The 23,766-nt window shown below is 34.1% G+C and overlaps 1 protein-coding gene across 6 annotated transcripts in view; it reads right to left on the reverse strand.

The window, feature by feature from the left end:
* Positions 1 to 23,766, reverse strand: part of LOC118263955 (uncharacterized) — a 288,611-nt gene that overhangs the window by 31,950 nt on the left and 232,895 nt on the right. The window contains exons 1-2 of one of the 6 annotated variants that reach the window (XM_050704743.1): positions 16,349 to 16,604; positions 4,862 to 5,671 (exon numbers count right to left, since the gene is read on the reverse strand). The exons of 4 other annotated variants lie outside the window; for them this stretch is intronic. In XM_050704743.1, coding sequence (XP_050560700.1) covers positions 4,862 to 5,525 — 664 coding nt within the window. In that variant the 5' untranslated portion in view covers positions 5,526 to 5,671; positions 16,349 to 16,604. Of the gene's footprint in view, positions 1 to 4,861; positions 5,672 to 16,312; positions 16,605 to 23,766 lie in introns of those variants that run through there. One more of the 6 variants, XM_035576233.2, reaches the window with a different exon arrangement.

Below are 23,766 nucleotides of genomic sequence, written 5' to 3' on the forward strand. Positions count from 1 at the left end.
AATCACATTGTTTTGACTAAAACATACAATCATGTTTATCTGAAATATTTTGTTCCATTGTCAAGATATTCTTTCTTAAGTATTGCTGCGTCAGGATGCATTGGAAAATAGGAATTGAAGTGATTGATTCCTTTACTGTCTGATGATACATTCGGTCATCACGAGCAGTCCACACCTCTTTGGGGGATGTGTCTTATTGCACTATGTTTTGTTGTGATACTGAAGTGAATCATTGTTAAATCTTAGAATAGAGGGAAAATAAACAATTTACTTTGAATATTGAATTCTATACCCATTGTAATGAAGTGCATTTTGTTTTGTTTTCCTGTTGAAGACTGAAGACTCGAATGAATATCTATTGTGATCATTAGATTTCAAAAACTTTAACAATCAATTCCATAAGATTATTATAATTCTTATGGCCAGATTACTCTACTCTTACTCTTTTTTATAAATATTGTTTAAAAGAAGAAAAAACGCACTCTCTCGCGTGCAAACTAGGGGAAAGAACCTGTAAATCACGATATTGATAAGCTTTTCAAGTGATCAAGTTATCAAAACATTCGTAACGGCCTAAAATAAAATGTCATAGGCTTGCATCAGGCACGAATGCAAGTTGATTATGTAATGTAATGACAATGTCATCGGTCAATGTCGTCTTAGGATTATCATATCCACACAAATTGTCTTGTTAAAATGAGCATTTCGATAAAATGACGCCAGCATTCTGATGCATGTTGCTTTTTGGTTTTTAATCTTAAGTGCCATTGTGTACTTGAACTTGATCTTTAGGTGTATAAGATCTGCGGACTGCCTAGCGGGTTACCGGCTCGAAAAGCAGGAGTAGGAACGGGGTGGTTTTTAGTCAGTAAGAATCTGACATTCCCTCTCGCCTCGCCCAAGGCGGGAGAAGTGATTAGATGATTTTCGCCACTCAAAAATAAAATTTTATAATATTAATAAAAGCACTACCTACTTAGGATGTGCTAATAGATAATATGCATTGTTTTTTTTTGGTTTTAAATGAAATGCATATTTAGTTTAAATATTACATTTTGCTTTCAAAATATAGAACTCAATGTGTTAGAAATTTTAAGTGAAAATAAAATACTTTTACGTAACACCACGCAGTTTATTATATTTAACTAAATCATAATTATTATTTTTTTATATAACTTGCAGTAAGTGAGTGTAAATTGGACTCAGTATCTAACTACGCCTAGTTCTAACTAGGTTTACAACTACAGTAAAATGTAAATGTTAAGAATAAGTAGATACGTTATGGTTGCGAAACAATAGTTAATTGGTGGCTAGTTACGCGGGTGTTAAGTAATAATGGCTTGTACCAAAAAACACATCACTTTAACACTTACAACAGTGCAACAGTACTTAATGATCCGTTCACGGCGATCAGTTTTTATTGTATAAAGGTGCAACGCATTATGCACGCGTACGACACGACCTCAACGCGTGTTATTCGATACAAAATGTACCTACAGTAGCTGTAATATCAATGAAAATAGTACTTTATTTATATGGAAACCTAAAACAATCAAATTCAGTTTTATGAGGAACATCGTGAGGTTTATTAAAAAGGTTGCGGCGCTATTTGTTCACATTTATAGGTCCCTGGTGAAGTTGAAATTAGTTGAGTAACATTGTCAAAAAGTTATAACTATGGATAATTACTACGGACTACGGACTAAAAAATAATTAGTATTACTTTAAAAACACAATTATAAGAGGAAATAGGAAAAAAAAGATCTATGAGATATTCTACCTAATAGATTGGTAGTCAATTGAATATCCTTATTTCCTGCATATTCGTGGTTCTCGTTTGAACTGGGAAATAAACAGAGGGGTTATTTGAATGGCTGTAGATTACTTGTGTTCTCCCATTTCACCCTTTATGGTGGTTTTTGATTAAGCAATACACGAGAATAAAGAACATCCGCATCTGTTTGTTTGTGCGGGCGTTTCGTTCCGCGCCATTGAACTCCGTGCAATTTCTGTTAAAAGCATTTTTATGTACATTATATTTTTTTATTTGTTTTCTTTTTTTATGGTTCCATGTTTGAAAGTTAGAATGATAAGCTTTCTAAATGTGTATTTTTTAAAACTTGAAATTAGAATTTAATTAGATCAAGGATTCACTAAAAATCACGGATAACTCGCGTATTTTTAAAGAGAAAAGCTCTACTCGTTTCGAGTTACAGAGGGACCTTCAGAGTTAACCGTGAAAATATTAATCTAACCAGGTAGGCATAAATATCATTTACCCAATAAAGACATTTATTATAGTTTAGTAGGAAAAAAATAATAAATAAAATATTATAGAAACAGATTAAAATTATAACATTATTTCAAAAATATCATAAGCGTATTCTCGCAATCCAAAACGGACGAACGAAGAACCGCTGAAAAGCACTTAAATCCGGTCTTAAGAATTAGCACAAAGATCAAAGTTTATTGTTTAATTATTGTCGGATAACAACGACTAACAAGCCGGAGATTTCGGCCATCTTCCACTAATCTTTGGTTAATTTAAATATAAACCTAGATTACTGGCAACTTCGGCCAGATCGTTATCCTAACAAAAAGCATTTGACATGAATGGAATTAATTTCAGTTTAAATTATTGGTCAAGGTTAATGAGTTTAGCAAGGAGGATTTGTTATTGCAAATATTTTTTTTATTGATTGCTTAAGCTGCTTAAAGAAATGTGTTGAGAAGAAAAAAATATTTAAAAAATAAGTATTTGGGACATACGTGGCCATTTATTATTATGTAATGATGAGATAAAGACTGCACTATTCGTTTATTTATTCTTTTTCTTTTTTGTTATCATAAAAATAATAATTTTAAAGGTGCTTTTAAGGCAATATGTTTCTGAACTTGGAAGGGCATGCACTATTGGCAATCAACTGGGCGGATATATAGGCCACGGGAGGTATATTTCTATAGAAATGTGGAGAAACTGTGATATAAATATGGCATAATAAGAATAGACTAAGCCTTTGTTATTAATATCAATACGCTTGTCGTTCTACGTGGAGGACTACTAGAAGTCTTTGTTCAACAGTGGACGTCTTCCGACTGATGGTGATGATTAGTATCAATAATATATTATGACGGTTGAATTTTAAAAACAGCAGCGACTCAACTACTAATCGAGCGAACAAAACGGATTACCAGTTTGTTTAGAAACCTGTTTGCGTTTAAAATTACGATATTGATACACCTACTTGCGATTCTGACATGTATTACTGTTTTTGCATTAAGTCCTCTAGTCCTATCCACCCCGCCCGCGCTTTTATTCTAGATAGATAAGCAAATGCATTTGTGTTGACTTCATTATCTTATTATTATCTAAATTATAGTTTAGATTACGTATTATTAATTGAACATTTAGGCATAGCTTATTAGGTAATGTTTATTCATTATCATCTTCAACAGCTTTTAAGTGCCACTGCCACGGCATGTCGCGTTCTGCGCGCGTCTCAAAGACCTATCAGACCACCGCAGATAGGTCCCAGTAGGGCTGATTAGGACTGTCTAGCGGTTTACCGGGGCTCCGCTCCGGCTCAAAGAGCAGGAGTACGAACGGGGTGGTTTTTGGTCAGTAAGAGTCTGACACTATGTTTGGCCTCATTCTAGGCGAGAGGAGTAATTGGATCATTTTCCCCACTTTAAAAACGTATCCATTGTTGAGCAAAGATCTCTTCTAAAACGGAGAAGAAACCATTGCGAATGTTTATAATTACATATTTGTTATTAATACGGGAGATTTCTTTGTTAAAGTAAATAAAATGTGTGAGGATTAAAAAGTATTTAGCGCGTGTTCGCATAGTCATAATTTTTAGCAAGTTTGTTACGAAACAGCGGAAATAATAAATTTTATGAGCATTATACTCGTATACCGTTTAACTTGCGTAACGAAAATGTCAAATAAAACGTTTTAATCTGTTAATTTAGAAATACTAAAGAGTCTGTTAATTGGTGGTAATGCTAAAGAGTTTTAAAAGCAAATCAAGATTTAAATATTCAGGTCAAGTTTGACGTAGATAGCTTTATTAAACAGTTAGTGATATTTAGGGAGTTACTAAATTATGACGCATTTGCTTCGGTTGTTCGTAACGTAAAGCCTTTAAGGCATGTTTGGATATCATTTATGGCTGAAGGGCAAATGCAATTTTTCCATTCATGTATGAACCTGACACAAGAAGAAAATAATTGTAAAAGTTTTATCGCCGTACTCAGAGTTATTTAATGGTTACTTAACCGAGTCCTTAGCAATTGTTTTCGGAAAACAATTATTGTTACTAAGGAATAGTTTAAGTAACCATTAAATGACTCTGAGAACGGCTGTAAATGCATTTGTTTTATACATGCATTATAATATCATTATGTACCAGATATTATGTTTGATTAGAAACACAGAATAGTCCATTAGTATATAAGACTAGATAATCAACCTATTCCGTATTATTTTTCAGGTGCCTCTGAAAGAAGTGAAGTACAATCGCGTCAGAAACAACCCTATGAATGTTATAAAATGAGAACAAGTTACATTATGCAACGTAATTAATAACTATATTATAATGTCGAGTACTAAACTGATAGCTCTTAATCACAAGTACAAGTGTACCGTGCTAAGTACATATTATATTTAGTGACACTTCACAACGATTGTTGTACACAATGAGTTTTCCAACAGCCTAAGCAAACTTACAGAGGGGAGAGGACGTCTCACAAGATGTGACAAACTGACAAGATTGTTGACTAACTTTTAGTCTTAAATTAGACTCTGTGGCGGCAATCTTACAACAATAAGTAGCAAATGAAAATGTAATATACGTACTCAAAAACGCCGTGGGAGACAGCGGCATTTTCCTGTCCTTCGGCGGCGTACTGTACACAAACGCAGGGTTCACACAACCACGGGATTGGTTCGGGCACATATCACTCTCCGAGCCCCGCCGCACGCGCTTGTGAGTCATCAACTCAGTCATAGATTTTGCAGACTCCGATTTTCCCATCCCTTTCAACTTCTTCTTGGTTTTGTCATTCTCCGGCGAGTGTATGTGTAAGATGGCAGCTGCTTTCGGTGGTATTTTCTCTGGCACTATGAGTTCCTTAGCTGACACACTCTTTTGTTTTTTATTTGAAAACAAGTCACTAAACTTTTTTTCCACTTTCCTCGGCCGCTGCGGCTTCAGACTTAAGTCGATGTCTCCACTCTTCTTCCTCTGTTTAGGCGGTTCCGGCTTCCGTTTCGCCATGGCAGGTGTCTTTGGTTTGTACGTTCCTTCAATACCCGTGTATGCGACGTCGTACTCCTTCTCCGTCCAGATCGTCGGCTTCGTGAATAAGATTCCGTTGCCTTTGATCTTGTCGATATCATCTGTGGTATCCTCGTCCTTGGACCGCCAGCGGTTGCCGATCAGTCGTAGGGAAGCGCGGACGGATCTGGAGCGTCGTAGACCGCTTTGCTCCCTCTTGAACTTGTCGATGAGGGTATCCATAGCCCTGTTAGGGGTAGCGGGGCGCACTGGGCCCTGGGCATTGCACGTCACGATCGACTACGCGCACTCTATTCACTAACGATAGTTACGTGAGTCGCTTCCTTCCCGACGTTCACTCGGTGCGGCGTCGGAGTGTTGAATGCGGCCTGCAACAACGTGGTAAATGGTAGGGCTGCTGTGACCGTAGACCTCGCAGTAGCCCGGCCCGGACCGACGCGCGCGATGATAAACTGTTCTCGTTTGCACAATCATTTGATTTGATAAGATAGGATTGTTTGGCATACGCATTCACGAGTCAGATTTGTTGTGACGTGAACTCTCAGATAAATACTGGAGACACGGTAATAACTTGATTTGAATTGTTAAGTTTAGTATAGGTGCATTGGGTTTTAAGGTTATTATTGATTCTTTCGCAATGTTCGTGTTAGTGGCGCGGATTGATTTACGACAGCTCGAACATGCTGGCGGCGCCGAGTGTGCCGACAACTGTGCCATGATCGATCATTCATTTAATTTATTGGACATTGCCAGCGAACGAGGCTAAACTTTGTCTTAGAACTTCGCTGCTTTGAGAGTTAGTCGTTAGGTAATGCTCACTGTTCTGCGATCGTTACATGATTCTCTGCATTTCCGATTGAGGTTTTTGGAACATAATTATGTTAGTGAAAGTTTTTAAATTGAGTACAAATTAATAAAATACATTACACTTGCGTTACCAGGTATATACTTTACCCTATTTTCAAATGTCCTGAACGAACCGTTCTAGATAAATTCTATCTCTTAGTCATATATTTTAATACATACCTACATATTGACGTATTTACAACGTAAAATGAACTTTGAATACGACTATAAATATGTCAAGCTACAATAATTTGCTTGTAAGGCAAAATATTATATCTTCTATCGAGAAAAGCTAATTTTATCAATACAGTGTCTCATACCGTTACAGACTCAATATCTATAAACTATCTAACTTACAACTTAGTAAAACCTTTATTAATAATAGTTTGAAACTTAATAATGAGGCGAAAGTTCCTAAGACGCAAGGAGTGCTAAACTAGAAGCAAGTTTCATCACAGTATGACGTAAATTAACAATAACACACATGATCTACAGACCTTGTGTCGGTTTCTCAAACGAAAATATTTAAACAAGATCTTTTTGTTATGCACTCAGTTTTTAGATAACAGATATTATATTGAAGTGAAAGTTTAAAAATATTCCTCCGTCCTACGTCAGATTTCAGTTTACAAAATATATTTAGAAATGATCCCTGGCTACGTATGTGTAGTTCCACGAAGTTGTTACAACCTTTTTTGTCGCCATTTTGCCGAACGTAGTTGCAGGCAACCGGACGATTTCTAAATTTGAAATTGGACCTTGCTTTGAATTTTTAGCGGGAAACAATTGAATGTCCGACATTTTTATTTCAGGATTCCATTCCGTTGTCATTTTGTCATATTGATTTACGTACACAAGGTTTTTCAGTTTTTAGATTGTGTAGGTACAAGTATTTTTTCTAAGCGGGCAAAGTCATACGAAATATACATAGCATTCTGAACTGAACAACACAACTCAAAAAATTAAGTTAGAATCATGTTTGTGTACCATACAACTCCCAAATCTAATTGGAAAACCGCATTTCAAATCGCAATCATCAAAGTGAACAAATAAAATATTGTAAAATGACCTTCCCTAGACAATAACATAAAAAAATACAGTACAATATAATAAATAAATTTTATCTGTGAAACGGATACTCTTTCCATTTTCGAATATAATAAAAAAAAATATCGCACAACGAACTGGCCACCCGGACATTATAATATTCGCCCTTCGCAATCCACAACGCAATAACTCTTCGATAAGATGCCGTCGAAGATACTTGAGATATTTTAAAAAAGGAAACAATTTAATTAAACGATCGCTGTCATTATTGTAATGGAACGCCTATAATGGGCGCCATATTGGCAGACAATTTGTCAGCATTGAATTTATAGAGAGTTGACTTTTAATTGATTGTGACTTGTTTTCTGTAAAAAAGCTAGTTGTAAGGCGAGTACGGATAGTAATTAAATGTTATTACATAGGTATTACTTTGTCGGAATATTTTGTTTGAGTGACAATTAATTTTTCTTTATGTGGTGGAATGGTCACGCAAAACTGTCTCATAATTTTAGAATGCGTCAATATTGTACAGAATTTCTCTTTCAGGAGTTATAATTCTCTTGAGTTGATTTTTCTAAGCTACGCAACTGTGTAACTACTATATTCTATGTAACTGAAAGTCAAAGTCATTTATTTCAATTAATCCTAAATTAGGCACTTTTGAAACGTCATATTAATGAAAGCATGACCCACGATTTGTAGTACAGATATTTTACCTTCCCGTCTAACTTTGCTGGCTGTGGCTATACTTATTACTATTCTCATGTTTAATGGAGTAGACTAGGGGCCTAATACCATGCTTGTACTAAACAGAGTATAGACTCAACTTAATGCTACGAATAAACTAAAAAAGAGGAAGACAAAAAATTTAATTCGTGCTAAGCAGTCGAATTTCTAAGAAGACGTAGTCAATTAAAATTAATAAGATTTCTGTTACTGTGGCCTAATAACAGACATTATTAGTGAGTACGTTTGTATGTTGAGCATTGTTATTGATAAGCAAAACCGTTAAATATTTAATAAAAGAAGTAAAAAGAGGGCAACCCGATAAAGTTTCCGTAGTTGACCCAATTCGATTTAAATATTTAACTTCACTGTAAACACAATAACGTCTTTGTCGATACCCAAGGACTGTTATACAATACTTTGTGGCTCGATACAAAATATTTGCTTACACAATTTTATATGAAAGAGTTTGTTTGTATAAAATAATCGATAAAATGGTCATATCATAATTTAGTTTGTTTCATTGCGAAAAATTTCAAGTTAAACGAATAACATTCATTCATTCATATTTTTTTGCCGCTCTTTTAAAGGCACAGATTGCATAAAACCATAAAGTAATCATTTCAAACAAAGCGTCCATCTTGCTTCTGTCAAAAAAAGTTTGAATTTAAACTTGGAACCGACGTGAAGTTAGTCATAGGTCGGCCGTCGACCAGGTAGCAGGTGCTTCGTCCCTAAATTTAAGTGAGGACCCTTCGCACTTAAATTCTTTCATTCTTTTGTATCTTTCAATAGGTTTCCGGGTGTTTTTGTTACGTTTCGGCGTTTGCAAATAAAGAGTTTCGTTAACTTTTCAACAGCTTTTTAAGATTATGAAGTTTTTGCTGGGTTTACACGTTTTTGTTTTTGTGAAGGAAAAAAATTGCGCCCTTAGAAGTTTGGTTTTAATGAATGAACGACTTGAAAATACTTGTAAATATTTGTGGGATTGTTTTTAATTATTTTGTTTTTATTTTTATTGATGTAAAACGACATTAATCATAATCACAAATAAGAATTGATACTCGTTCTTTTTACTATGGGTAACTTGCACAATAATATATTAGGATCACGAACAATTTGAAATAGTTACCTGCCATGATATCACTTTATCACTAACTCAACTGAAAACATTTATTCAACTGACTACACCAATCCCTCATGGCACCTGCTTATGAGAGGACTACTATAGCATAGCAAACACTTCGATCAAAATTAATCATAAAAAATATCTACCTGCTTGCGTAACACACCCAATTTCATTCATTTTGAAGCCAGACACGAGTTCTTTAAGGGTGCTTTACAACCAAAGATGTGTTATGTAGTTAAGCTGTGAAACTATGTGACCGTTTCCACCGATGCGATAGTAGGGAAGCCATCCATAGCACTCATCTTTTTATTTAAAAAACATAGCTAAGCTGTGTCCGTTTTAACCAGAGTTTAAGCTATATGTACCAATGAATATGATTGGTGGAAGCCAAATGCACCCACAGAAACGTATATAGCACATTTCTGGCGAAAAATAACCTTAATAGTTACATACGCACATAACCCCCAAATACATACCTACGTGCATTCCGATATTTAAAACTATTTAATATTAAGCATGACCAACATAGGTACTTCGTAAGTTCGTAACAGTAATCTGAACATAATAATTAATGATTCCATAACAACTAGACGCATTTTATACGTCTTTACCGTACCGTGAAAGAGGCTGGTAATTAAAAACATATGTCTCAGAACACGGTCACTTGGGGAACTTAATTACAGAGGGCTCTGCATGTGACAACAATTATAATTAGCCAAGTTCAAAGGACATGGAGGCTTTTAAATTAATTAGCTTTTTAGGTTTATTATTATTACCTCAAGTTTTGGGTTAAATGTTAAAAACGTTACTGTAATTTTTTATGTAGCTCTTTTTGCGTAGATAACACAGATCAAAATATTATGCCTAATAACTTTCTCTCGTTAATTCGGTGATTATGTTTATACATTCCACAACAGCCTATTAGTGGCCACTGCTGACCAAAGGACTCTTCTTACATGGAGAAGGTTTGAGCATTATTAACCACGCTTGCTTTTTGCGGGTTGGCAATTTCTAACTTTTACGTAATTAGAAATTATAGTCCCAGGTTTCCTCACGATGTTTTACTTCACCGTTTGACAGTAGTGTTTAAATAATCTTAGAAATTAAATATCATTTGGAATAATTCACATTGGTACTTGCCGGTGGTAAGTTTCAAATCCGCACCCTCACCATAACTTATGTTTATTACATTAAGTTTATATAAATTTTGTTGTTTTGATAGCATCTCGTCTTACAATATTTTATTAGAGCTTTAAATAGCAATAAATTTCCAAATAGGGTTATATTTTATGGTAAAATTTACTATTGGAATCGAAGATGAATTAAGCGAAGACAAAAAGATTGAGGTAGTGTTCTGTGATAGACCTAGTACGACTCAGTATGACAAGAGCACAGGACAAGAGTATCAGCAACTACGTTTTACGTTGAGGTCAAACACCATATTTTTTTATCACTTAAATATTACGCTAAGTACACATGTCATAATAGTACTTAGGTACAACAAATGAATCAGTAAAGTATGATATCATCATAGAAACTTAACTATGTTGTTATCAGTTAAAGTGCCTCGAAATCATTATCAGCTCTTTCCTTTCTATGTTCGTTCTATCGTTCCTAATCTTTGGCCAAGTACTTAAAGCCCTCAGTAATTGAGTCAGTTTATGTAATATTTACTGGTTTTAGGATAGTTCATTGCACGTGTTTGTGTTTCATAATATCTGCACGGGTTGCTACGGTGCCGGTTGCTGGGCAACAGTCTTCCCAAAAAAAGTTACAGTGACATTACGTGCCATAATGTGCTCCTCTGCCTACGCCTTGGTTGTTTCGGGGATGAAAGGTGTGAAGGTATATAGTGGAGATATATTATATAGGAGATATAATAGAAATTGTAACATACGGAAAGTATATAATTGTAAGTAAATAATTGGGAGGAGACTGTTGTCAAATCAAACCATCATTATTATTTTACCTCCATTATCACCGAGTTATTAGAAATAGGAAACACAATTGAAGAAGTGCAGTCGAATAATCGGTACTTTTACGACTATTAGGTAACCAATAATATAGCTTAAAAACTAAACCTAAACTTTTTAGCGCCAGTTTTGTGAAACCCGTTTTAAATCATTGTAGTCTCGTTGATATTGTTACCTACAATAGGCGATTTGATGCCATTTATCCGTTACAGCGTGAAATTAAAAATAGAACGAGACTATGTTTTTATATAAAAATCATACAATAGACGAAGCTTTAGCTATGATTGAAATAAAATGAAATATAAACGGATGGTTGAGGAAAATGAATGAAATGATGATTATTTCCGATGACTGGTTTTATGTAACAAAAAGTAAACGGGTACTTACCTAGTAAATGTATTGTAGCTATGTAAATATTAAATAGGTTTCAGTATTTAAGTACCGTACAATGTTTTTATTAATATGTTACCTACTTAGACTATAGCTTCGATCTAGCCTAATAAATAAAATTGGAGCGTTTTTTACTATACATATTCCGAAACAACATTTTCTATTCTATTTGTTTATTCTGGCTAATCTCTGAAATAACTTAACCGATTTTTGCAGCACTCTTATTGGCAGGTAGCTGATGTACTAAGGAGTACCTAACTTAGGCTAATTTTATTTTAGAAATACATAATATTTATATTTTATTTGGCAATTATAGCTCTAATTATGTATAGTTAGTTATATTAAGTAATTTTAGGACATGTTTACAGCTAAATACTACCTACTAATATAAACCTAACCTAATATAAACTACTTAAGGCATTTCAATAACAATATTGAAGGAAAATAAACAAGTTAATTATTGTACATCATGTAGATATTAATTGGTACATTAGTTACTATAAGTGAAAACAATAAATAATATGTAGTTATTACAAAGTAATAATATTATTACATAATGTGAGAATGTATTATTTACGACGTATTATACAATAAATTGGTTTAATTTGCATATAAACTGCTATATTTAGTATGGAAATATCCATATAATAAATTATTAAATGGTTCTAGAATTTAATTTATAAATAGGAACGATAAAGGCGCATGAAAATTAAAAATCTATTATTATAATATAAATATAGACATAACGAATTAAAGTTTAGGAGCGGGAGCAAATATGTCGTGTATGCTACTCATGATAAAGACCCCTAGCGTGGCTTGAAACCAGTCGTGTTAACCTCTCTAAACAGTAACATGAGTAAACTACATATATCTATATAATTTAAGTGCATAGATATTTTTATTACAAAATTCCTTACAAAATTCCTAAATAGGTGTTATACATATTATAGTCCTAGGTATTCTCGATCACATACGAACATACTTAAGATAGAATATAGGAAAGTCTAGGAAGCAAGGACTCAATGAAGAGCATTGTGTCAAAACCAAAACAAAATACATATTTACAAATCCTCAATATAACTAATCTCAGAATGTTACCGCAAAAGTTTCTAAAATATATATTTGAGCAATGGAACCGGGTAAATTGATAATTTTCTTTAATTAACATTTTGTTGCCGACGCCAGAAGTTGCGTATTTATTGAGCAAAAAGCCTCCAAGTTAAAATTGTTTTCGCATGTTATTATCAAGATTGTTTGCTGTTCAGCGTCTTCATAATTTCATCTTGTTTGTCTCAAATATCAAGATATTCTATGATTCCTCGAAGTCTAGAGTTAATTTCGTAATTTGTAGCTTCGACTTCTAGACTAGACTATAATAATAATAGACCCTAGTTTTCAGTCTAATAACGACTATTAATTTCATCTTCTAGTTACAAGATTTTATTTCAAACTAGCTGACCCGGCAAACTTCGTACCGCCTCAAATATTTATTTTTCTCCCCTTTTAAACCTTCCCTGGACAAAAACCTTCAACACAAAAATTTGTCAAATCTGCCAAGCCGTTCTCAAGTTTTCAAAAGCCATTAATTTTTATATATAGAGATTAGAAATACATGAGAAGGATATTACTGGCATGTCAGTCAGTCATGTGAAGTTTTGAATGCTTCAATACAGTTTTCAACAACCCTGTACCATTCAATAAATAATCCAGGAACTAAAACATTATAAAATAAAGAGGAAATGTCTTAATCTTAACCCAGAGCCCCTTTATCGGCGTTCCACTGATATTTATGTAAATCACTTGATTTTGTGCATGTTACGGAAGTCGAACTCCAAAGAATACTATTAAAATGGTAATTTCCGATGTCACTCAACGCCATCCTTCGAGTCGAGAGCTCCTTTGAGCTTCGCTTTGCGTTCCATCGATCTTTTCCTTAGATATTTGAATATCGTTCCGCTGCAAACTGCGCAATGGAGATGGAAGGTGGGAGTTGGGTCGATTTTCGAGCGGAATTCTGGGATATTCTTGGCAGATGCGATTTTGAAGAGTTGAAATTCGTATTTCAGTGTCGTTAAGGACGTTGTAGGATGGTTATTTGGACAGTTTGAGTTACAACGCTATCTCCCAGATCGAGGACTCGAGTTCAGTGCCGTCTGTATCGGATGGAGACACGTCAACAAGATTGATTGCACCCTCAGCATAATGTACTGCTCCCGTGCCCTACATTTTAAGTTACTTCGTGTTTATATGCGAATCTTCGTGTTCTTGTTGTTTTATAAGATTTTTCAAGAACACCGTGTTACTGTTCTTCTTGTTTAGAAACAAAGGTTTCGGTTTCGTAATACTTCGAGCTTGATTGATGTCGTCAAACTTTGGTATCCAACAGTAACTTGAAAAGGTTTATGAAGACAGATGTCCGACCAAAACTATTGGAGATAGAGAAACAATAAATGATGAAAAGTAAATAATAGTGAGGTAGGTACCTCAACTATCACCTAGGTGAAAAGATTTGCTCTGAAAATACGCAGAATCATTCTTTACCAATAAACTAAACATATTGTCTAGAATCACAAAAATCACAGAGGACCAAATAAAGAATGGGTGCAAATTGTATAAATATTGGTTTTCTATAAGCTCCAATCCTCGAACAATACGGATGTTGATAATTTTGTGAAATTACGTATGCTTCTTTTTAAAAAGGACTTTGCCCTACTCTAGTATTTTCCCCTGTGTCATCGGTGCGTTACACATCACAACTCAGACCCGAAACCACAATTTATAGATCACACGAAGAGCTGCTCCGTGTGAGAATCAAATCCGCTACACGTTTATATTATCTAATGAATTGTTTTCAGTAGGTAACGCGGCAGCCGGTTGCCTAGCCAACCGAGCAGTCAGAGATGTTTTAGAAAAGTTATGTCACCGTGTCTCAAGTCCCACTAAATTATTACAGAAGAGGCTGAACGAACATAACGCAGTAAAAGCCATGGAATAAAATATGAAGTACATGTTTCGCGTTTTAGCCCCTTTTCTTTTGAATAACAAGCTTTTAGTCTTAACATGTTTATCTGACGAAACAATCACGATCTTTTTATAAAAAAAACATTCTAGGTAAGTATTTTTATTTGGTTCAATAGTACTAACAATAAAATATAGATAACTTAAATGTCTATGATGAGTTTTATATGCTGATAATTTTAGTTACATTTTCGAAAAAAAGGAACATCTTTGCTTCATTTAGGAAAATGTACCGTAATACATCGGTATTAAGTTACATTACTCCAAAATTTGTGAACCCATATCGTTATGCCCGGAGGTTTAAGGTCGCTTCTTATGTATGAGGATGCGGGTTCAAAAATGCTAATGGCAATGTGACTTCTCTATGCAAGAAGACGCCTTTGGTTAGTAGTGGCCACTTAAATGTTGTTGATGTATGAGCCCATAATTAAACATTTAAGTACGTTACCTACAATGAAAGGATAAATTGGTATAAATGAGACTTGTTATACCAAAAATTGTAGTTTTAGTACAAACGATATGACATTGTGCTATTATTTCGCTAATTGCTTATTCCGCTGTTTCTATTACAATTACAATTTTACCTGTAATTTCGGCGCAATTTGTCTCATACATGTTTGTTGAGCACGCCATATCTATTTTTACCAACTTTTTGGGGAAAATTTCGAAAGGCATGGAATTTGTTGGAAAGGTAACAATGGAGAGGTAATTTGACGTACGTCAAATAATTACATTTACATTTTTGGTTAAGGAATGGAATCATAATACCTAAGTATTTATAAGTAGAGTATTTGTTGTGCTCATGAGATTTGATCTAGTTGTATTGTACCTACGTGTTCCTACGTAAATTCTGAACAGTATCAAATATTCTGTGCGTTATTGGAGGACAATCCTAAAGAAAATGCTCTCATTTGTTTTCACAGATTATTGACTAAACAATGGATCAATCAATCTCTACACATTCTTTACACATTCCTTGAAGCGGAGAGATTTATCCAATAGCCTTTGTTTTATTTATATCGAGAATATAATGCAAAGAAATCTTTTCATTATTTATGAAAATATGCATTTTATTTTCTTATTCTTATTATGATTGAGGAAATAACGCCTATTCTTAGATGATTCCAATGTCTTTCTTTTAATTCTATATATTATTATTATCCTATATAAACTCAGAACCTTGAATGGATTCTCAGTAAGATCTACGTGTACGTAGGCAGGATAACCTTCCTATACAGTAAAATAATTTAATTATAAGTTATAAAAAAATAACTTGATTAATATAAGGTTAACAAGGAACTAGATAATTAAAGTTGTAATATTTTTAGCTCACTTCCACGACTAGTTATACCTAGTTCAAGTTTTTGCTTCGTTTTGTACAAGTAATTAATTATTGTTACATATCGATAGATACCTACCTACTCGGCTATAATTATTTTGTGTAACACGATTACCTACAAAAATCGTATTTGTTGTTATAAACGTAAGTGTTTTGTAATTATTTAATGTGTATAATTAAAATTAATACCCGCTGCTGTAACACTGTTTTATGTTAATTCAGTTGTAAAATTAAGCAAATGGAACAAAGCCGTTGAGTAACTATTTTAGTTTATTTCAAGTAACGCAGAGATCATAAAACGAAAGCTTCATAAAATTAAGTTTTGATACTTTTACGAGGAGTCTGTTTCACCGGAAACAGATGTTTACCAGCATAAATTTAATTCAAGGGTCCATAATTTAATCGTGCCTTTTCGAGACAAAATTATTCCGAATCATTGCCATAAACGGTTGAAGGTCTAGAACCGGGCTCTGCGAGATCTTGTAGGGTAACCTGTCATGTAACTTGTAAACTAGTCGACACATCACAAATCACAACTAACCATTACTTAATTAAAAACTTTTTTTGTGATACGCACGCCACAATCAACTGCTTTAATGAGTTCAACTGTCAACATAACCAAACTTTCACTGAAACGTTACTTATAAAAGTTCACTTCACATTTATCAACACTTTTACTAACATTAAAACAACACAAATATCGACATTCGATTGTCAAATGAAATAAACAAGTTCGTTCCATTGATGAAAACTACAAAATTCGTTTATTTATGAAACCGTACGCCGATACACAAACAGTTCAAAACATAACTAACATAACGTTTGTATAAAACCGTTGTGCGTGAAGTTTGCTGTGGTCGGCAGGGGTGCCAACTTAATGTGGCGTCAATGCTGCCAATATGGCGGACCAATATGGCCGCCGCCGACCGGCCACTACAACGCAGTCAACGGCCTCTGTAGTAATGAATGGGGAACGAATGAACTTTGACGAACCTGTTCGATCAGTGCTCAATGCATGCTGCTCTTGCGCAGGTAGCTGTACACAATTACGCTTGACTAAGTGAGATTTTAATGCACTGAAAGTTTCTTACAATTTTGTAAATAAGGTGTTAATGTAATATTATTATGATGATGATACGACTTTCATAAATGTCAGAAAGTTTATTAAAATTTAATTTACTGCTAAAACGGTTTGGTAATATATAAAAGACCAACGACATTAATAAAATTCTTTTTTTTTATTTTTTCTTTATTTTTAAATTCTTTATCGTACGCAGTAGTAAAACTTAACTTTATTATTTATAATTTTCTAAATCAAATTGTGATTTAATAGCAACTAAAATTAAAAGTAAATCAATTTATGGAGTTGACTAGTCCAGTTGGGGATCTTATTTGATTTTGAAAATACCAAAAGTTGTCGAATAAATTAATGAAATAAAATGTTCGTTGTGTTATAGCTGACTAGTAACTAAACTGTGATTGAACTTTTGAAAGTTTAATAAAAGCTACTTTTTTTAAAACTATTAAACACCCATTAAATGTTCTTATAAGAACACTTACAAGTCTATTAAGACCATCACCATTGCACCATCGATCGCTATAATTATTTTTTTTTTAACCCCCGACGCAAAAAGAGGGGTGTTAAAAGTTTGAAAAATCTGTCTGTCTGTTGTCTGTCTGTCTGTGCATCATAACTACGAACGGATGCAGTGATTTCAATTTAGTTTTTTTCGTATGAAAGGGGACTTATGTGCGAGTGTTTTTAGACATGTTTGATGAAAATCGGTTGAGCCGTTTTAAAGTTATGGGCGGTGAAAGTGGGGAGATTAGCCGAAGGTCTGCAAATATACTGGGATGGGGTCTCAAATTAAACCGCACTGAAAGAAGATATTGAAAGATATTATGTTTTCGTATTAACAAAAATAAAAAAATAAATTAAAAATTTAATAACAAAAATATAAAATGTTTAATTTAACGTTTTATTATAAACAAGAAATCTTGCACCAATGTAATCTTTAGCCTACTTATAGAAACAAAAACTAGTAATTAATAAGTAAAAAAAAAGCGAACGAGCTTGACCTTAGATGTAATCTTTACCTTAACAAGAATCGAAATTATAGTAAGTAAGTATATGTAATATAGTAAGCCTAACTTAACCTAACCTACCTATAAAAAGTATAAAAAAAAAAATTAATTAAAAATTTAAAAAACCCCCGACATAAACTTAATTTCCCTTTAAAAAGTAAAAAATAATAAAAGAAACTTAATCTTAAAGTACCTAAGAATGTACTAATAATTAAAAAAAAATACGTCTCGTTGGGGGACCGCATTCATACGGACTGTACACCGCCGCCTTATTTCTATTTTCTGTGTAAGTACTTAAACATCAATTTACTTTAATGTTAACACCAAGCATGTGATACTTATGAACAAATCGTAGATAAGTAAGAAATAATTAGGAGCGGTCCCCCAACGCGACGTATTTTTTTTTTAATTATTAGTACATTCTTAGGTACTTTAAGATTAAGTTTCTTTTATTATTTTTTACTTTTTAAAGGGAAATTAATTTTTATGTCGGGGGTTTTTTATTGTTTTTTCATTCAAAAAACTTTGCCTTACAAAAGGATTTTCTCCTGTAACGTGGATGCGTTTAGAAACATGCAAGACACATACACATGACAGCCAGACTCGAAACAACAATTTGTGGATCACACAAAGAGTTGCTTCGTGCGGGAATCGAACCCGCTACACGTTATGCAGCAGCCGGTTGCCCAGCCACCGCGACAACCGTGCAGTCAATTACTAATTATTATTTTCTTAAACCGCCTCGCCTCATTGTTTAAAAATCACACAACTGAAGTAAACATATAAAAATAAATACCAAACCTACCGCGTGCTAAAGAACGCGGTACTACAAAACACAAGCAAAGGTACAAATGACAAATGTTTCAGAAAAGCAACAATAATTTTCACCGCACTGTAAAAAGTGCGAAGTCAGTAGAAAATTCCTTTCATTCTCTTCCTTGTCTGAATCTTAAGAGATTTGACGACGTTTCGTGTTTCAAAAGATTTTTTCAAGCAGGTATTTACCCAAGCTTCTGGGAGTAAAACCTTCATGAATACTGAAGAACGTCACAGTTACAGTACATTTCAGTTTGAACTACTACTGAGCACTTTGTCAGCAATTACTGATAAACTGTTCGAAGTGGAATTACTTAATTGACCTTACAATCCAGACGGAGCTTTGAAATAAGCGTTTAATAAAATAGGAAAGGGTGCGATTTATATTATTATTTTGTGGTTATGAAATCTATATAAAACCAAAGTAGCATTTTGATAACTGATGAATTCGTGGATGCTTGTGATATCAGACACAGTTTTTATTAATCTTAGTATCATTCCATTTGGGTTAAATTTAACTTTTTAGAGTAATAAGAGTATACAATATTAATACACATAACGACTTCTATTTAATCTATGCATGTAAAGATTAATGACTGTTGATGAAGCGAAAGGGGTATATAATAAGACTAGTAGCAATTGACGTTCCAATACGTACAACAATTTTTGCCTATCCCCATGGGAGCCAGGCGTGGTGTTATGTATATATATATAGGTAAGTATGCATGACTTGTTTTTCTTAATTGGTAGAAGTGAACATTACCTTGCATCTACTTCTCATCAATTATGAGGTACTATAAATAGGGAGTTATGTCGGCAACAAGACACCAAGGATATAATTCTCCCCTAATGACTTCTAGCCTATATACCGAGGACTCAAACTTGGTCCTACTAAACTGAACAATGTTTAAAAACAAAATCCCAAACAAACAAACAAACATCCTACACTATACCAGCTGTCACGACACACGTGGTGTACGCTAGAGTAGTGTCGATAGTGAAAGTGTTGCTGCTAACTAAGTGCAATGGAACGCTATGCGGCCGGCGGCTGTTGCTCTCTGTTGCTATCTGGCGCAAGTGAAACAATTCAGGAAGCGATTACAATGAGATCGTTGCGGTAGTCTCGTTTACTTAGACTTGAAAGCATTTCTTTGGGTATTAAGTTCTTTTCTATCGTTATTGATAAAGTTTTAATTGGTTTGTGTCAAGCATAGTTTTTACTAGTAGGTAAGGTTTAATGTTGTGAAAATTGTATTTGTGTTTTCATGTGATACAAGCTAGACCGATTTAGTAACAAGGAAAGAAGCCACGAAGTAATGTTTAGGTTTTTTATTTTGGGTCTGGTGATTTGATCTGTCCCATATGGTACATCAAGGTTTTACCATAAACACAACACCAGAAAGTTTTTGAGCTCACAACCACGCTCCACTTAATTTAAATTCACTGAATCCACACCAATTTTCCGAAGCCTGCCAAAACATTGAGGAAATGTGAGCCTCGCCCACACATTACCACAAATTCTGATACAAAGAACGGCTTTTACTAAAATCGTTGGCACAATGGGAAGACCCTAAAATTACGCAACCTAAGCGTTCTTTTGTTCGGCCAGTCTCATCCTACACAATTAGTTTTCACCGCTCCTTATCTCGGTATGTTATTAAGTGTTTTATGTAATTGTTTAAGACCCACTTGTAAGGTAGATAAGTATCATATGTCGGTGAAGAAATTTGCTACCGATTGGTGGGAAAAAGTCTCCTTTATTTCGTCTTACGGTAAGAATCGGCTTTCAGCCCATTATTTCAATTATTCTTATCGTCATTAGACAGATCGTTAGTCAAAATCGTTTCAAAAATATATATAACACCATATTACGGTTGACGAAAGTTCACCTATTGGAAACATAATTGGCAGATATGCCTGTTTCCTTATCCTCCGGGGAATAAAATGAACAATATTATTTTTGTTATTATATGCGTATGGCGTATGTATATCACACAATTTTTCCCTGAACAATACTTAATAGCAAGTAAATATACAAGAGAATGAATCTATTGCTCCAACTTACCTCTAGGAACATTCCAGACCGCGATACTTGTTACGTTGCCAAAGGGAATTTCCTGACACCAAACTTGGTACACCTAACGATAGTTAAGGAATTTCTAAGGTGTAGTTTCCAATAACTAGCAATTTAAAGTTGTTCAGTTATTGACCGATGAACAATGACGGTTTAATTAATACTGCTAATCAGTTTACAGGAGAATGGTTGACATTTATTAGTACGTATCACGGCACATCTAAACGATTGTAATTATTTGGTGTAATTAGCCAGATATGTGGCATGAGTTAGTAGCAATTAGTTATTTATTAATTGCTAAATACACACGTGGCTCGTGATCAATAGCATTATTATTATGATCTCGTGTCCAATTTACAGGTTTGCTCTGTTTTAGGCATTTCGCATTCTCTGAACTACTTTAGTCTAAAGTTGTGTCCAAAATTTTGCAATATTGTTGATAAATAATCGTCTATGTTTTATTGGGAGGTACAATACCTGCATATTTGTGATCAAATGGCAACATAGACTAGCGCTAGGTTTATGTAATTCCTAACTTAATAAAGTAAAAACACATATATAAATACATACAAGAGGCTAATCTACTAAAATTTATTTTGTAACATTATAGTCATTGCTAATGCCAAATGACCAAGTACAAATCAAGCAATAAGTGACTGTGCGGTTTTGTCATTTAAGTAAGTAACTCAATTTGATATGTTTCCCCATGGTTTCCCTCATAGAACATCATCCAATAAAAGAACAATAAATAATACTTAACCGTTCGGTGACCATCACATGCTAGCCCGCTTCTTAAGTATAAGGGTGCGGGTTACATTGGATTTAAAACTTGGCAAGTATCAAAGCGAATATTTAGAAGCCATATCTAAGACACGACTTATATAGAATGTATTAAAGGAATGATAGACTTTTAAAGCTGACAATTAAAGCAGGCGTAATCAAGCGTCTTGCATAAGCGTGTAATTTTTTTTGGAGAAGGTGGCAGACACGCAGTCTTCCCCTGACGATAAGCGATCAGCGCCGCCCATGGACTACAACAGCTGCAACACTAGAGGAGTCATAGATCAATGCGTAATAATACATTTGGCCGACAGAGAGACGGTTACAAGCTGATGATAACGATAGAACATCCAATAATACTTTGCTCTACAACTTGCATAACTCATTCTACATCTACAACTAGCAGACAAAAACTTAACTACTTTATCTCAGTACTTCTCTCTGCAACTTCGGATGTGCAGCTGAAACTTTGTGATCTCAGTGTTAAGCTACAAAGTCTTAAATTATTTAGCACTCTAGCACTTCTGGAGATGCGCTATTTGCAGTTTAACTGAAATAGTAAAGCTTGCATTTTGTTTTAAAACGTTGCCCCGCACTAGGATTTTCTTCTGTGTCGTGAGTGCATTTACAAACATACAATTTCAGATACACTTACCGTGCAATCAATTTTATTTTAAATTGAATAAGCTTTGCATATTGCACATAATTAATGCACTGTTTCTTATTATCATTAGCGTGATGTCACACCAAGTCAAAAAAGTTCTGATGCTTAGAGTCCCCATGAAGAAACCTTTATACACCTAACGCCTGAATACTATAATGCTAGTCAATTTTGGTTTACACTTAAATATCGTGCTATCTCTATCTTTTACTAAGAATTGGTAGTGACAGAACTATTCTTTAGACTATCTTAAAATTGAGTAACGTTTGAGTATAGGAACATCAAAATAACAATTTGCTTAAAGCTTTCAATTACCGTTAAACAGATTCAAATTATTTCAATAAAAACCGCAACATTATACGTTCTGATATTAAAATTCCTTCAAGCGGAATTTGCATTCAGAACGGAATCAATATTGAAAGAAAAGTGGAGATTGCAAAAAGACAAGCAATCGAGTAGAAATATCGTTTTGTAGATTTGTGTGGAATTGAGGAGTTCAGTAATGAGATCTGTAGGACTAACGAGTTGGTGGTGCGGCGGCCATGATGGTTCGATGTCCCGCTTAATTATAATGAGCCTGTGTTCCGACATCGGGTTCATGTTTTTGACTATGGTGCATTTTTTTGTCATGTGAGGATGTTTGATTGATGAGTTTTTATGGACGGATTATTTTTAAACACACTTTCATTAGGATTAGGTTGAACTATAATGAAGTATGCGGTAAAATCTAGAATCTGAACTACACACACTTCTAATTGTTGAATCATTGGCGAAAATACGTGTTACATGTTTGTATAGATAGTGTATTGTGTTTCTCTGGATTTTATATAAAAGAGACGCGGACTTCTTTGTATTTACTAGTTTAGACTAAATATATTTACCGAATTTATTATGTAAATAAGTATCAACAAAATGACTACTATTAAGTCTATTAATGAGTCAATCCAAACGAAGGATACGAGCCTTCGTCCCGAAGTGGAAGGAATCCAATTTCCTGAGTATTTCCTAAATAATTATATTTTATACAGACAGTTGTAAGCGACGTTAACAATGGACCATTGTGTATACGTTGTTGTTGGCTTAGTGTACTGAATCTGGATTTTAATAGAGGAGACGCTTATGGATGCTCTCTTGACATTTACTAGTTTAAATGCTAATAAAGCAACTACTGATTTTATTTTTATTATGTCAGCTGAGCCGGTGAACTTCGTTGGGGTATCAACAATTTTATCTCACCTTTTAAGTCTAGTAATCCACAAGTCAATCCAAACGAAGGATACGAGCCTTCGTCCCGAAGTGGAAGGAATCCAATTTCCTGAGTATTTCCTAAATAATTATATTTTATACAGACAGTTGTAAGCGACGTTAACAATGGACCATTGTGTATACGTTGTTGTTTGCTTAGGTAACTGAATCGAGGGCCTTTTTAATGTGACAGAACAAAAATATGATGATCTCTTGACGGATATCTTTTAATGATGCTGATAAAGCACTACTAATCTGATTTATTTTTCAGTTATCCATCTTCTTTCATGCATCATCTGAAATTGTGCTTAAATAACATAAACAAAAAGTATCT

The sequence above is a fragment of the Spodoptera frugiperda genome, chromosome 26 (assembly GCF_023101765.2).
Source record: "Spodoptera frugiperda isolate SF20-4 chromosome 26, AGI-APGP_CSIRO_Sfru_2.0, whole genome shotgun sequence".
Classification (NCBI taxonomy): Eukaryota; Metazoa; Arthropoda; class Insecta; order Lepidoptera; family Noctuidae; genus Spodoptera; species Spodoptera frugiperda.